The 12,654-nt window shown below is 51.5% G+C and overlaps 1 protein-coding gene across 3 annotated transcripts in view; it reads left to right on the top strand.

Moving 5' to 3' along the window:
- Positions 1-600: 600 nt before the first annotated feature.
- KIRREL3 (kirre like nephrin family adhesion molecule 3) overlaps positions 601-12,654 on the top strand; it is a 316,766-nt gene continuing 304,712 nt past the window's right edge. For all 3 annotated transcript variants that reach the window (XM_032201818.1, XM_032201817.1, XM_032201814.1), the window contains exon 1: positions 601-688. In XM_032201818.1, the coding sequence (XP_032057709.1) occupies positions 628-688 (61 nt within the window). In that variant the 5' untranslated portion in view covers positions 601-627. The remainder of the gene's footprint in view (positions 689-12,654) is intronic.

The raw sequence follows: 12,654 nt of genomic DNA, 5'->3' as shown, positions 1-12,654 counted from the left end.
TGGGCATAGGAGGTCTTGGGGGGGGAGAAATAAGGGATTTTTGGCCTCCCCCATGGCATGATTTGAGGGGGGCAGCTCAGTGTAGTCCCCCCAGACACATCTGGAAGAGCCCGGGCTGCCCTATAGGGGGGTGTAGGGGCGCTGAGGGGCGGCCCCCCTAAAGTTAAAGGTTGGGGGGGGATACACATAGAGCTGCGTGCATCGCTGCTCCCTTACTGCGCTGCAGAAATACCTGCGCCCGCCTCCACATAATCCCCCCCACCCCAACTTTGCAGCCACCACGATTTAATTGAATGAATTTAATTTTATTGGATGGAAAGGGGGGGGGGATTTAGCCTCCCCACCCCCTTCCATCCCCAAAGCCGGAGTCTGGGGGGGGGGGGGGGAGTGGGCGAGCCTGGGCTGCGCGCAAGTTACTCCCCCTCGCCCCATCCATCCCTCCCTCCCTCCCCGAGCCGGGCCACTCAAGGCAGCGCTGCCGGGGGAGGAGCTGGGGGGCGGCGGCAGCGATGGAGCCGGGCGAGCGGAGCCGGCGGGCGGCGGCGGCGGCGGCCTGAGCCCCCCGCCGGCGGCGGCAGCGGCAGCAGCGGGGCCCCCCTACCCCCGGCGCCGAGCCCACCCTGAGGAATGAGCGCTTTCCAGGCAGACCTCCTCCTCCTCCTGCTCGCCTGCTTCCTCCTCAGCCACGGTAGGAGCCGGCGCCGCACTTTAGTTTCCGAGCCCCCTCCTCGGTCCCCCGTGCGACCCCCGGGTGTGTTTGGTGCTCGGCGCACAGGGGAGGACGGAGAGGGGGGGTTGGGGGGTTGCGGAGTTTTTTTGTGTTTTTTCTTTTTTTAAAAAAAATTTTTTTGCACGCATCCCTGCCTTAAAAAAAATATATATCTTTAGCATGCAAATGAGTTCTTTCTGCTCCAGCTCCGCTAATTAGATCGTGGTTGTGTGTAAACATGGCATTGCTCAGCAACAGCCCCCCCGTTGACGGTGCTGGGGTGGGGTGGGGGGGTGGGGGCGATGCTGGGTGCTTTGGGGGCAGCAGGGGCTGGCTGTAGCCCGGGATTGCCGCTGGCTGCAGGGCTGGGGAGCGCTTTGCTCTGGGGGGGGGGGGGGACGGACAGTTGCTGTGAAAGCAGCCAGCCGAGAAGGGGGAACCCCTGCGATTTTATTTTTTGGGGGCGTTGGGGGGATACATCCAGCTCCCACCTCCCTGGCAGCACAGGAGTGGGGAAGGAGCAAGGGAATCTGCAGGAATTTCCTCGGTAACTTTGCTGCTGGCTTGTCCTTAGCCCAAGAAGAAGGGTTTTGGGGGTGGTTTGGGAAGATGTATCCACCGTGCTGCTGCGTGCCTGGTCCCTGGGCTATCCGTCACCTGTGGAGGACACGGAGCTAGAGCCAGAGCCGAGCCTCTTTCTGTCTGCTGCTCATCCCTTCGCCGTGCTGGAGCCAAATGCCATCTGTGGCACGCTGCCGTGGTCCCCAAGCCAGGGCTGCTTTTGTCAGGGTATGGCTTGGGATTGCTTTAAAAAAAAAAAAAAAAAAAAGAAAAAACCCACGCAGCTAGTCCATCTGTTGATTAAATGAAGGATAAAACTTTTGGAGAGAGTGGAGCTTCTCAGTGGGCAGCTGGTTTTTTGCTCAGCCAGACACTGCTGCTGAACATCCCCCACCATACACTGCGTTCCCCCTGTTCTCTGGGCAGGGAAGCCGTGTCTAGAGGTGGTTGCACTTCTGCTTGTCCTTACTGCTTCTCTTCCTTGGCTTGGATGCGATGCTGAGCTCTTGCTCTGCCCTCCCTTCCCCTTTTCTCTTTCCCTCTCTCTGCTTGTACTAATATTCCTTCAGGGAGAAAGCTGTGTTTGCATTCGCCTTTGCTTCTGCACAAAAGAAACCCACTGTGTCTTCCATGTAGATTTCTGGCTGAACAAATTTGAACTCTCCCTGGTACAGCAGGGCAGCAGCAGGTCCGGGGATAGAAGCAATTTGGAAGCTTATCCTGGCCTTCTTGTTTCTCTCCCTGCTCCCCTGAATAACTCAACTCCCTGCAGGTCAAATGGCAGTTTGCTAGCAGAGCCGAAGAAGTTTGTCTCAGATCCAGCGGGGATTTGTTTCTGTTTTTCTCCCCCTCCTCTTCCCTTCTGCAGCCATTATTTTTAATAAGGGCTAATGCACTTTTTAATAGTGCTTGTGTTCGAAAGCTGCCTCGGCTCTGCTGTGCATAGCTGGAGCTCAGTTGATTTGTCTCCCCGTCTGCACCGTCAGGAGCATGCATCTGGTACCTTGCTTATTCATGCCGGCTTACGAGGCAGGGAGACGGTGCCTTGGCGAGCATTTCAGGCTGTTTGCTCCTGCAGTAAGAATCGAATGCATCTCTGTGGAGTTGCTGCTTGCAGTACGTGGGAAGGGGGCTGTCAGCAGCCTTGTGGTTTTTCCCTTTGGGGTGAAGCCATGTAAAGATCCCTAACAGGCTTTAATGCAAAAGATTCCTTAAACCACATGGTGGTCTGGGGAAAGAGTGGCCTGGATGTAGGAACGGAAGCTTATTTTCTAGCATATGTTGTATTTGCCTCCCCTGGTATGTCCTGATGTGGCACTTGCTTCTGGGGGGCAACAAGGCTTGTAGCAGTGGGGGCTGCGGGAGGGGATGCAATGTGTGCATCCAGAGGGTGGCTGTGCCCTACTTTGGAGGGAGCTGGTGGGCCAAAACTCACTTGAAGGAATAATTAAAATGGCTTGACCCTGCCAATAAGGAGTTTCAGTGGCTCCTTTCTGTGAGCAAGGGGTAGGCAGGACTGCATTTACTTGCCTGGAAAAGCAAAGTGGCTTGCAGGGATTTGCCATAATAAGGCAGGCAGGACTTACAATCCTCTGAGCCAAGGGCAGCCTGCATGGGAGGATGATCTCTGCAGAAAACCTCTCTCAGGATCCATGGTCCAGATACTAGCTTAAAAAACCAACAACCTCCCTTACACCAAAGCTCCTCTGTGAAAAGGGCATTTTCCCTCACCAAATCTGTGCCCTTGGGTTCATACTTGACGGGCCCTGTGCCTCCTTGTGGCACACCAGCTTCCTGCTGTTTCAGCCATGCAGGCTGAGACTTGGGCTGGTGCTGAGCTCGCAGGAAAGGTGCTGGGGGCTCCCTGCCTGGTGCTGTTGCAGCCGGGCTCTGAGCACAAGCATCGGTCAGGGAGGAGGAACTCCTGCAGCTGGCTTCTGTGCCTCTCTTGAGGTGACGCAGGAAGAACAAAGTGCCTCTCCTGGACTTTCATCCGTCCACATGGTCTGAAGCAGCCTGATTTCTTTCTCCAAAAGTTGCCGGCTTGGTGTTTTCCTACAAGGCTGTCTTTCCCCTGGTTCTACCTGCTCTTCTGTCTGGCCCCCAGGACCTGTGCCTGGAGCACGGCTCTGCTGCAAGGCGAGATGAAGTCGCGGCAGGACTTGCCTCCTGCTGAGACGAGATGTGTAGTGCCCCTCTGTGAGAAGCAATCGCTGCTGCCATGAAACCAGCTGCCCTTACCTCTGGCTGGTGAATTGCTTGCCCTCCAGTGCTCCGGCCTCATCCGAACTGAGTGAGACTGGAAGCAACTGGGGAAGGTGGCCAGGCTGGGGGAAGGAGCAGCCCTGAGGACACGCACACAGCCGCCGCCTCCTCTTGGTGCCCTGCATTGTAATAACCTATATGAATTTGGCAGGATCTGAAATTTATCTTGGATGGGAAGACTCCTGCCTGTCTAGGAAACTCTTTCCAAAGACATGTTTGCTTTCCCTCAGGGTGATGAATACCAAGTTCTCTGGGTATTTCAGGGTATGATTTCCTCCATCGCAGATAGCTTGGTTCCTTCATAAAGTAAATTCCTGGCAATCAAACCAGGATCTTCTGTCAGAGGGACCCATTATTTGCAGCAGTAGCTCAGCTTCCTAGTGGCTTTAGTGGCTTGTCATCAGGCCCCAGGTGAGAAAGGTAGAATTAAGCTGATGAGTGAAACCAGACCAATCCCACCCACCACCATTACCTGCGGCCGGGGGAGCCTGAGGAAGGTTTCAGGGAACAGAAATGCCAGCCTGCGGGGAGGTAGGTGCATGCGTGAGGGCTGGTGACTGCTCCCCGCTGAGCCTGGACAGTGCAAGGGGCACTCAGGGCTGTCCTGCCTTCAGCAACCGTGGGCCAAAGCAGAGCCTGCTAATGAGAAGCTAGGAAGTCTGTGGTGTGGCAATCCCTCCTTAAAGTTGGTTCCCCTGCCCTGCAGAGAGCAGGGTAGCTGTGCAAGGGAAATGCCTCAGCCCGTTTCCTAAACCCAGCAGGTGACTCTCCACTCTGGGAGGTTGGTAGGGAAGTATACGGTTGGTACTGAAGTGCCATCCAGGTGGTTCTGTCCTGGGGGAACAGTGCAGGATTGCCTCCTCCAATGTCTATCTTAACACAATTTAATTTGTGCATGCTTCCCCATTTTCCTTCTGTACCTCCTGCAGTGAGATTCACAGGCAGACCGCAGCCAACTTTGCTCAGGCTGGCTTTCTCGCAAGGTTTCAGAGATTTGAAAAGCCCACAAGGGAGGAGCCGTGCCTTTGTTCAGGTGCCCTTTGCCAGAGGGAGGAAAGCGAGGAGAAACACCTGCCCTGATGCTAACGCTGCATACCCGACTGCCTTCCCCTTCCAAGGTGGTGCGGAGGTCTCGGGCAGTTTGCACACCTTGCACAGCACATTTCGGGCAGGTGATGGCTGGTTCGGGGCTTTCCTGCCGTTTTACAGGGACACCAGTCGGAGCAGGAGCATGTGCTGAAAGGCCTGACAGGTTACCAGCACTGCGTGTCACCAGCTTCCAGGCTCTCTGTACTCGGGCTGCATATGTTAGAATAAAAAGGCTTAATGCTCTTCCTTCTTTTGTAGCCGTAAATAAAGGGGAGAGGCTGACGTGCTCCTTAGGTTGTGAGTTGGCTGAGGATCAAGGTCTTTGAATAAACTGTTTTCTTACAAGCAGACTGTGAGGGAGCGCGTGGCTCACTTCAAACCTCTGATTTAATGATCAGTTCTGTAAGTTTGTACCGTGCTCCTGGCATTCAGCTCCTCAGCATGCTGGGTGGAGGGACTGGATGAAATTGCGGCTGGAGAACTGGCTTTACATCACTTCCCAGCTCTTTCCAGTAGGATTTAACAGCTTTTCTCTCTCCTTTATTTTTATTAATTTATTTTAAGACCAGCGATTTTATAACAACAATTGATGAAGGCCCTAATTTAGCTTCTGTTCAGGAGCAACACCAGTCTTCCCATGACTTCATTGGGTGCTGCTTCTGGACGGAGAGACACGGAACAGCAGTGACTGTGTGCAAGCTTATTTTATAAATCAATAGGTAGTGAAACAAATTGGTTGTAAATCAATCTCCAGCTTTTTTTTTTTTCTTTTTTTTTTCTTTTTCTGGGATTTGAGGCAGTTGTGGAAGCTGTAAGCTTTTAAGGTGGTCTACCCTGCCTTGGGGCTGGCAGGGGTCCCGGTTCCTGCAGGGGGGTGTGAGTCCATGGCCTGTGGTATTACCTTCAAACATGCCAGGAAAAGCAAAGGACTTCTTTTGGCTGCGAAGAACCTAAGCTTAAAGCCTGAACTGCTCTTCCCAGGCAAGGTTTGAACAGCGGGATTCTGACATACACCCAGAACTCAAGCATTTCTGCCCTGCTTTACTGCACCCTAGGGCATGCCTCTGCTCCAGGCTATTGGGAGAGGAAAGAGGAGAAAATCCACTTCTGATCTGTGGGTTGTGGTGGGACAGAGCAAGCACTGGGTTCTGGTCTTAGAAACGGTGGCCTGCCTGCTATCCTGGCTGGATATGCCTTTGAGTGTGGTCAGACTGGGTCCCACCAGCAATGCAACAAACAACCAGCTTATTTTTGCCTCTCCCTGGCAGCAGTAGCAGCCTCCAAAGTGGACCAGGAGGAGCTGCAGGTCACTGGGCTTTTACACGGCTCTTCGTTTTACTGTGCTGTATTAAGCAGCTGAATACTGAAATAATCTTTGAGCTGTACCTCTGGCAGCGGGCTCTCAGCTCCTGCCTCTTTTTGTCACATGCTATGCAAGTAGGAGGTGGAACACTTGCATTGTTAAATTCAGATGCTAACTTCAGGATGAGATCTTGTCTCAGTGTGTTCATTCAACGCCCCCACTTGCAATGGAAGCTACAGCAAGCTTTTGGTCTGTACCATTTGGGGCTCTCGCGGTGGAGCAGGATATAATTGTTTTTGAGGGCTCTGCCATAACTGCTGTTCGTTAACCATTGGTGCAAGCACATCAGACTTTCAGCTAGGATAATAGATGCTGTCTTTTGTTTCCAATTACATTGTGCTTGGTGGAATTGCTGCACAGGCTGGGTATGTGTGTGGTCAGCTCATGGATAACTCACCTTTGGGTACTCATGAGTTCATGTTCTTGGGCCTGTTGTTGTCATTTTCAGTATGGCAAGTGGCACTGTCATGTGGTGTGTGTCTTCCCTGGGTGTGCCAGGGTCTGGCTGGATGCTACAGCACCAAAGGATTGAAAATGTCAGGTGCTCTTTGGGTGAACAACGCTGTCTTTGTGAGAAGGGAAATACACAAAAAGTTCAGTTTTTTGGTTTATTTTTGAATTGTGCCGCTGAGCAGGACACATGTGGCGAGCTACAGGAACCTTGCTAATTATAGATTAAATGTGCACTGAGGGTGGAAGAGATAAAGTTTCTTAAACTTACTGTTGGATGAAGGATCAAAGCTCTGTGCTATAGGTCCAGTATTACTTTGTTTTCCCCCAGGCAGGGAGTGAGTGGGAGAAGCCGTTGGGTTTGTAGTCCCACCTTACATTTTGGGTAGGTATTCATGTGTTGATATTGCCTAACTCGTTAAAAGATGAGAAAGAAGGGGCTTCTGCTTCTCAGACTTTACCCTGCCCCCCCCTCCACTAGCATAAATGAGTATTCAAGCTGTATGCTGCCAGTCAGTAAATGTCAATATTGGATAAGTGTTTCCTTTATATCACTGCAATTTAGCATAAGCTGCTTGGAAACAAATGTCTTCCATAAGCATGAGGTGTTTCAGTAAGTACACAGTCAACATTACTATGAGGATTAAATAAATGTCAGCCCCACTTGTGTGCTCTGCAACAAGTTAAGACAGCCGAACTTGCATAATGGCCGGTGTGGCAGTGACAACAGGAGGGAATTCACGTGTCTCTGCTGCGAGCCTGGGCTGGAAGGATCCGTGTTGTGTGATGGTACCTGGATGCCCAGGGGGTAGAGATGGGCATCTTTGATGCTGGCTGGCAGTCTGCACCAGAAAACTTGGTTTGGGCACTGTAGGCTCGGGCAGGTGGAGATGCTGGCGCAGCACGCGTACACCGGTGCATGTGTGTCCAGGCACCAGCATGCAGATGGATCTGCCTCTGTCATTTTCAGTGCAAACTGGGAGCCGCTTGGCTGCCATTTGCTGTCCCTGGGAAGTGGGGCTGAGAGCTGAGGCTTGGCTGCTGTCTGCTCTGCAGTGGGGAACGTGTCTGTAAGCTCCACGCTTGCCTATTGCTGAAGGTTTCCCAAAGCTGCTGTGGTGCAGGCCATCATTAGTCCGTGCTGGCAAGGCTTAGGCATGTGAAGATAGATGAGGGGAGATGGTAACCTCTGGCTGCTCTACCTTCAGCTGCAATAGTTTCTCTCTGCCAAGCAGGCAAGGGGACCTAGCTGCTTTAAAGGGAACTAAATCCAGCCAGCACATTAAGGTGCTGCTTCGTTGTCAGCAGAAGCTCAAATCCTTTTCTCAAGCTGCTTGTGCAAGAAGCCCTGCTCTTTACCAGCCCTCCCTTTGCATCCCCACTAGTCACACAGAGATGTCACTTGGTGCTGACTTGGTAGGTCTGTGGCAAGCTTTGTGCCTTCTGCCAGCAGGGAGAGAAAATGTGGGAGCACAGTGGGGGGCTGAGCTGGACAAATCTCCATCCCCAGCAGTGCAGAACTGCTGCTTTCTCCCCAGCTGGCAAGTAGCTGACTACAGTCACTTGTTCCCAGCTGCATGAGAATAACTGTAGACAAAATCGTTAGCAGTCAGATGAGCCTTATCAGCTCCTCTAGTGCCTCTCTCTGCCTCTGGTCTGTGTGGGCTTGCTACCCTGTGGAGTGTGTATTTTAATGACTGGCCGTTGTTGTTCCAGGTGACTTGAGCAGAGATCGCAGTCACGTCCTAGGAGCCCCTGTGAGCAGTCGGAGGCTTTGCTTCTGGTCCATGGAGCCGCATATAACTGCGGCTTTCGCCTCGTTAGGCTGCGCATTTATAGTGCTGAAGAAGCAGCTCGAGGACCTGTGGGGTGTCTTAAATTCAGACCACGGACAGGGAGCACTGGGGGTCCGTAGGGGTAGGAGTGCCCAAGTATCTAGAATACCAAAGCAGGTCACCTGGCAGAGCTGATGCAGTTTGTATCCTCACTTTTTCGGTTCAGCCTGGCGGTGGCAGCAGCAGCGCTTGCATGGAGCCATGCAGCCAGCTCCAACCTGCCAGCACCGGGCTCCTTTGGAGAGGCACAAGGAGACCTGGTGGGTCCAACAAGCCTGTGTCTGGCACCCCAGTCCCTTCCCCATCCTGGGCTGCAGGGATGCTGCTGAGGGTGTGGTGGGAGAAGAGCACTGGTCACCCTCTAGCATGGTTGGACACGTCTCCTATCAACCCATACGGAATAGGGCAGATTGTGGGGTGACACTGCCAGGGAGCAGCATGTAGCAGTGGTGCAGATGCCATCATGTTGCTCAAAAAGCAGCAGGGGTGAGGGTATAGGAAGGGTATGAGGGGCTGTGCCAGACCCACTGGTGATAATTGTGCCCAAGCCTGGTGGCACAGCAGGCAGAGGTGACAAACAGCCTGTGCACAGGGGGTGAGGGGGCACGGGGTGACCTCCTGCAGCGAGCAGATGCCATCGCTGGTCAGCGGTGCCTTGCTGGGTGGCTTTTTACTCTTTTGCTCTTTCCCATGAGCTAATCTCAGGGTGAGGTTTAACACTCCTCTCTTCTTCTGGCTGTGTCTTTAATAAGCTGGGAGTGACAGGGCTGCCCCCCCCGCCCCTTCCCAAGTGCTGAAGAAACAGCACCAACAGATGCTAAAATTAGGCACAGCTGTTTGCAGTGTTTTGTCCTCCTGATCACAGTCTGACACTGTCTATGCTTATTCCTTGTCTTGTCCAGAGACTGGAAAGGTTTAAGATATCAAAGCTTTGAGTGGCTGTAAATTAACTCCTTGTGCCTAAGCTGAAGCCTGCCTTACTGGCAGAGGGTAGATTTCTTGTGATTTCCTTTATTTGTACTCAAAATAATGGAAATTGCCTGGTAACCTCAAGATAGGCATATTCTGTCAGTACTTGAGAGGCAGTACTGACAAGGTTTTCCCTTGCTCACAAGCTTCCCCAAGGGAAGTATCTTCAGCCCTGCTGTCCCTCAGCCTTGACTTGCACAAACTCAGTTCCTGAGTGCAGCTGAGATAACTGCAGCAGCCCATCTCAGGCTGCAGGTGCCCAAAGTTGTCCTGAGTGAGCACTGCATCGAGGACACCATACTCAGCTCCTGCCTTGGAGAGGTGGAGGATTCACCACGTGCTTTTGCTTGGGTAGTACACAGAGGTTGAGTTTGTAAGTTGGTCAGTGAGGTGGGTGCCTAACCCACATGGTTTCTTGGGTGGGCTTCTCCAGAAGGTGAACGTCAGTCTTTTTCTTTGTTTTTGAAAGCAATGATGGCTATCTGTGTTGCCTGCTGCCCCTTGGAAAATGTTCCTTCCCCTTCACTTGGGTTGCAGTGTAGGGGCTTAGTGTCAATGGTGCTGAGATGTATGCTTCAGAAAGGGCAGGAGGGGGAAACTTCATGGGAGAGCAGAAATGCCTTTTTCTGTCAAGCCCAGCGCAGTGTAAATGTCACCTGCTGACAGATCTGTGATGATAGCAGCAGCAGCAGCACTACTGGGCTGAATGCGAGTTGGGGTCTTGCTTGGTGTTGTAAGTTTGAGGGATTTATTTTTTTTCTATCTTGTGTATGTCTATCTCCTGCAGCAGGAATGGTTTCTGAAGATTCTTTTTGCTCCGGTCATACTTAAAATGATAATATTGGTTTAAGATTGACACTTTTGATAAGCTAGGGAACACGGTGTCCTTTGAAGTCTTCAAAGCCCCCTTCCATCAAATGGGCTGGGTAGAGAAGCAAATGGCAGGGCACTTGCATTGCCACGCTTTGGATGCAAGCCTCCTCCTGAGGTTGTGTTTCCTTTTGAACAGCAGACACCTCTCACCTTCCCCTTCTTCTCTGGGAGTTGCTGACTGTATCAAGGTGGTGTTTGCTATGCTCGCTCAGCATCTCCACACAGCTTCTTGTGTAGTATCTGTGATCTCCCAAATCTGCCTTTTTTCCCCTGTTTTCTGTGGTGGAAACAAACCAGAAGGGGGACACGATGACCAGGTGAAGCAGGTTTTTTTTTTTTTTTTTTTTTTTTTTTTTTTTTTTTTTTCTGGAAGCAAGTAGAGGAGTAGGGGAAGAGCGTAAGACACATCTGTTTGCTCAAGAAAGAAAGAAGTGCCCTGTGCATGTGCCACATGCCTGGATGCTCTCTGATGAGGTCTATACAGTGGTGCTTGTAGGGAACTCTTCATCCACCATCCTGATTACTCTGTAGCAGGTAGGTTTCCCTCTACAGTTTGGCTTTCTCCCAAGCATGCACAGAAATCCATGTAGTGCTTGTAACCTGTGCAAGCTGCTGCTGACTTGAGTGGATCAGAGTTGCTGTCCCAGTGGAAGCATCTCATTTGAAATCAGGAAGAAAAGCTGAAGTTTTTCTTCTTTTCAGCTGAAACTTGCTGTCGAACAGGAAACATCCAAGAATGGTGGATTGGAAACTTTAAGGTGGACTTGTCAAAATATTGCGCTTTGATACTTGCAGTCTTAACAGTGAGCTTGGCAAGGTGCTTTTCAGTGCACTGACTGTTGTGAGTGCCATTTGTCTGATGGGTGAACGGAACTGGGAAGCTGTTGTAGAAGCTGTTTGACTGACGATTGCTGGCCACCCTTCTCTGGGGTTTGGAAATGGGATGGATGCAAATCTCTTCTTGCCTTTGGATCTGCCCAATGAAACCACTGTGACAGCTCTCACGGCGTGTTGATTTGTCACAGGATGCATAATGCTGGGACAGTGTTAACCGGATCTGTAAAGCATCTCGTGTAGGTTCAGTGCAGTGAGGTGTTGGCTTGACACAGTTGATTTCCCTTGGTCTGTTCGTGTGCTTTTCTACCTGTGCTCTGTGCCTGCATGGGCCCTACTTGGTCCTCACCGAAAGCCCCTTAAAATCTGCTTGTAATTGTTAGAAAATATGGAAATATTAAAAAGGTGCCAATGATATTTGTCTGGCCCTGGTGCATTGAGCAGGTAAAGGGAAGACCTTAAGAGGCAATTGAAGAGATTGATGGGCAGTAATGGGTGTAATAGTAATTTTTGTCCTGTGTTTTTAATAGTGATTGACGACAAACACAGCTGGAGCCCCCGTGTGGAGACCAAGAGATGCAGTTAAATTACAGAGGCTTAACTTAATGAGGCCATGTAATAAAAATGAGGCATAATGAGCAAAGTCTAATAGTACTATTATGCTTGGGAGTGCTCTGGCTGAGAGCTGAGAAGGCAGCAGGGATGCTCTTTTGGGCAGGAAAGGCTTTGGCTGGATGAAGATGAGGCTGGGAACGTTTGGGAGACTTGGAAAAAAAATGTTGGCTAGCCACATCCCCACCTGCTTACCAATGGAAGTGGGGATGAATGAGCAGGTAGATGCCAGTCTGGGCTATGTGGGGTTTGACCCCTTTTTGTGTGGCTTTGGTCAAGTCTCTACTGCTCTGGGTTTTAGTCGCTTTATGCAACCCTGCGGACGTCCACGTGGGCATCGTGGCTACACAGATCAAATCACGAGGGGTTCAGGTTTTGTGGCAGGAAGGGAAAGCAACGAGGCAGGGTACTGGAGCTGGCAGGTGGGCTCCAAGGCTCAGCAGGGCTGCGGTGGGGTGGTACACCAGCACCTTGGTGCAGGGGCTCGGTGCTGCAGCTTGCGTTGGCTGGATAGGGCCCTTCAGGGGGCGGAGGTGGGAGGTGGATTAGCGTCTGCAGAACAGTTACGTCCCCACTGCTGTTAAATGTAGTTAAACTTGAGCGACTTCTAATCTAATAATGAAAGGAAGAGAAATAAGTGTTCTCAGTGATGCATGCCCCTCACAGTAAGTACTAATTGAAAACAGATATTTACTTTAAAATGAAAATGTAATACGATAAATGGTGGGTTGAGAATTTCGCGCATGTAGGAGGGAGAAGCGAGTGCAAGCAGACTCCCATCTGCTCTGCCCAAGCTGTGGGGCCAATGAGGAGCACAATTCCCACACCATGGGGTCAGTGGGTCAGGAAGCCCAGAGAAGGAACCCGAGGCTTGTGTTAGAGCAGAGCTCAGAGCCTTAACCTGCTGAAATTGGGGTGCATCTGGGTTCTCCTGTCTGACTTCGGACTGCAGAGGACCTTCCAAGCTGCACTGCTGTTTCTTCTCCTACGCTTTGCAGATTTTTTCTATACGAAGCTCCTGGGGAAGGAGATCTTAAGCCATTTAAGACTGGGGACACATCATCTTGTCACTAGCATCGTGGGGATGGGCAGTG

This window comes from Aythya fuligula, chromosome 22 (genome assembly GCF_009819795.1).
Source record: "Aythya fuligula isolate bAytFul2 chromosome 22, bAytFul2.pri, whole genome shotgun sequence".
NCBI lineage: Eukaryota > Metazoa > Chordata > Aves > Anseriformes > Anatidae > Aythya > Aythya fuligula.
This window is presented reverse-complemented; position numbering and strand designations above follow the sequence as displayed.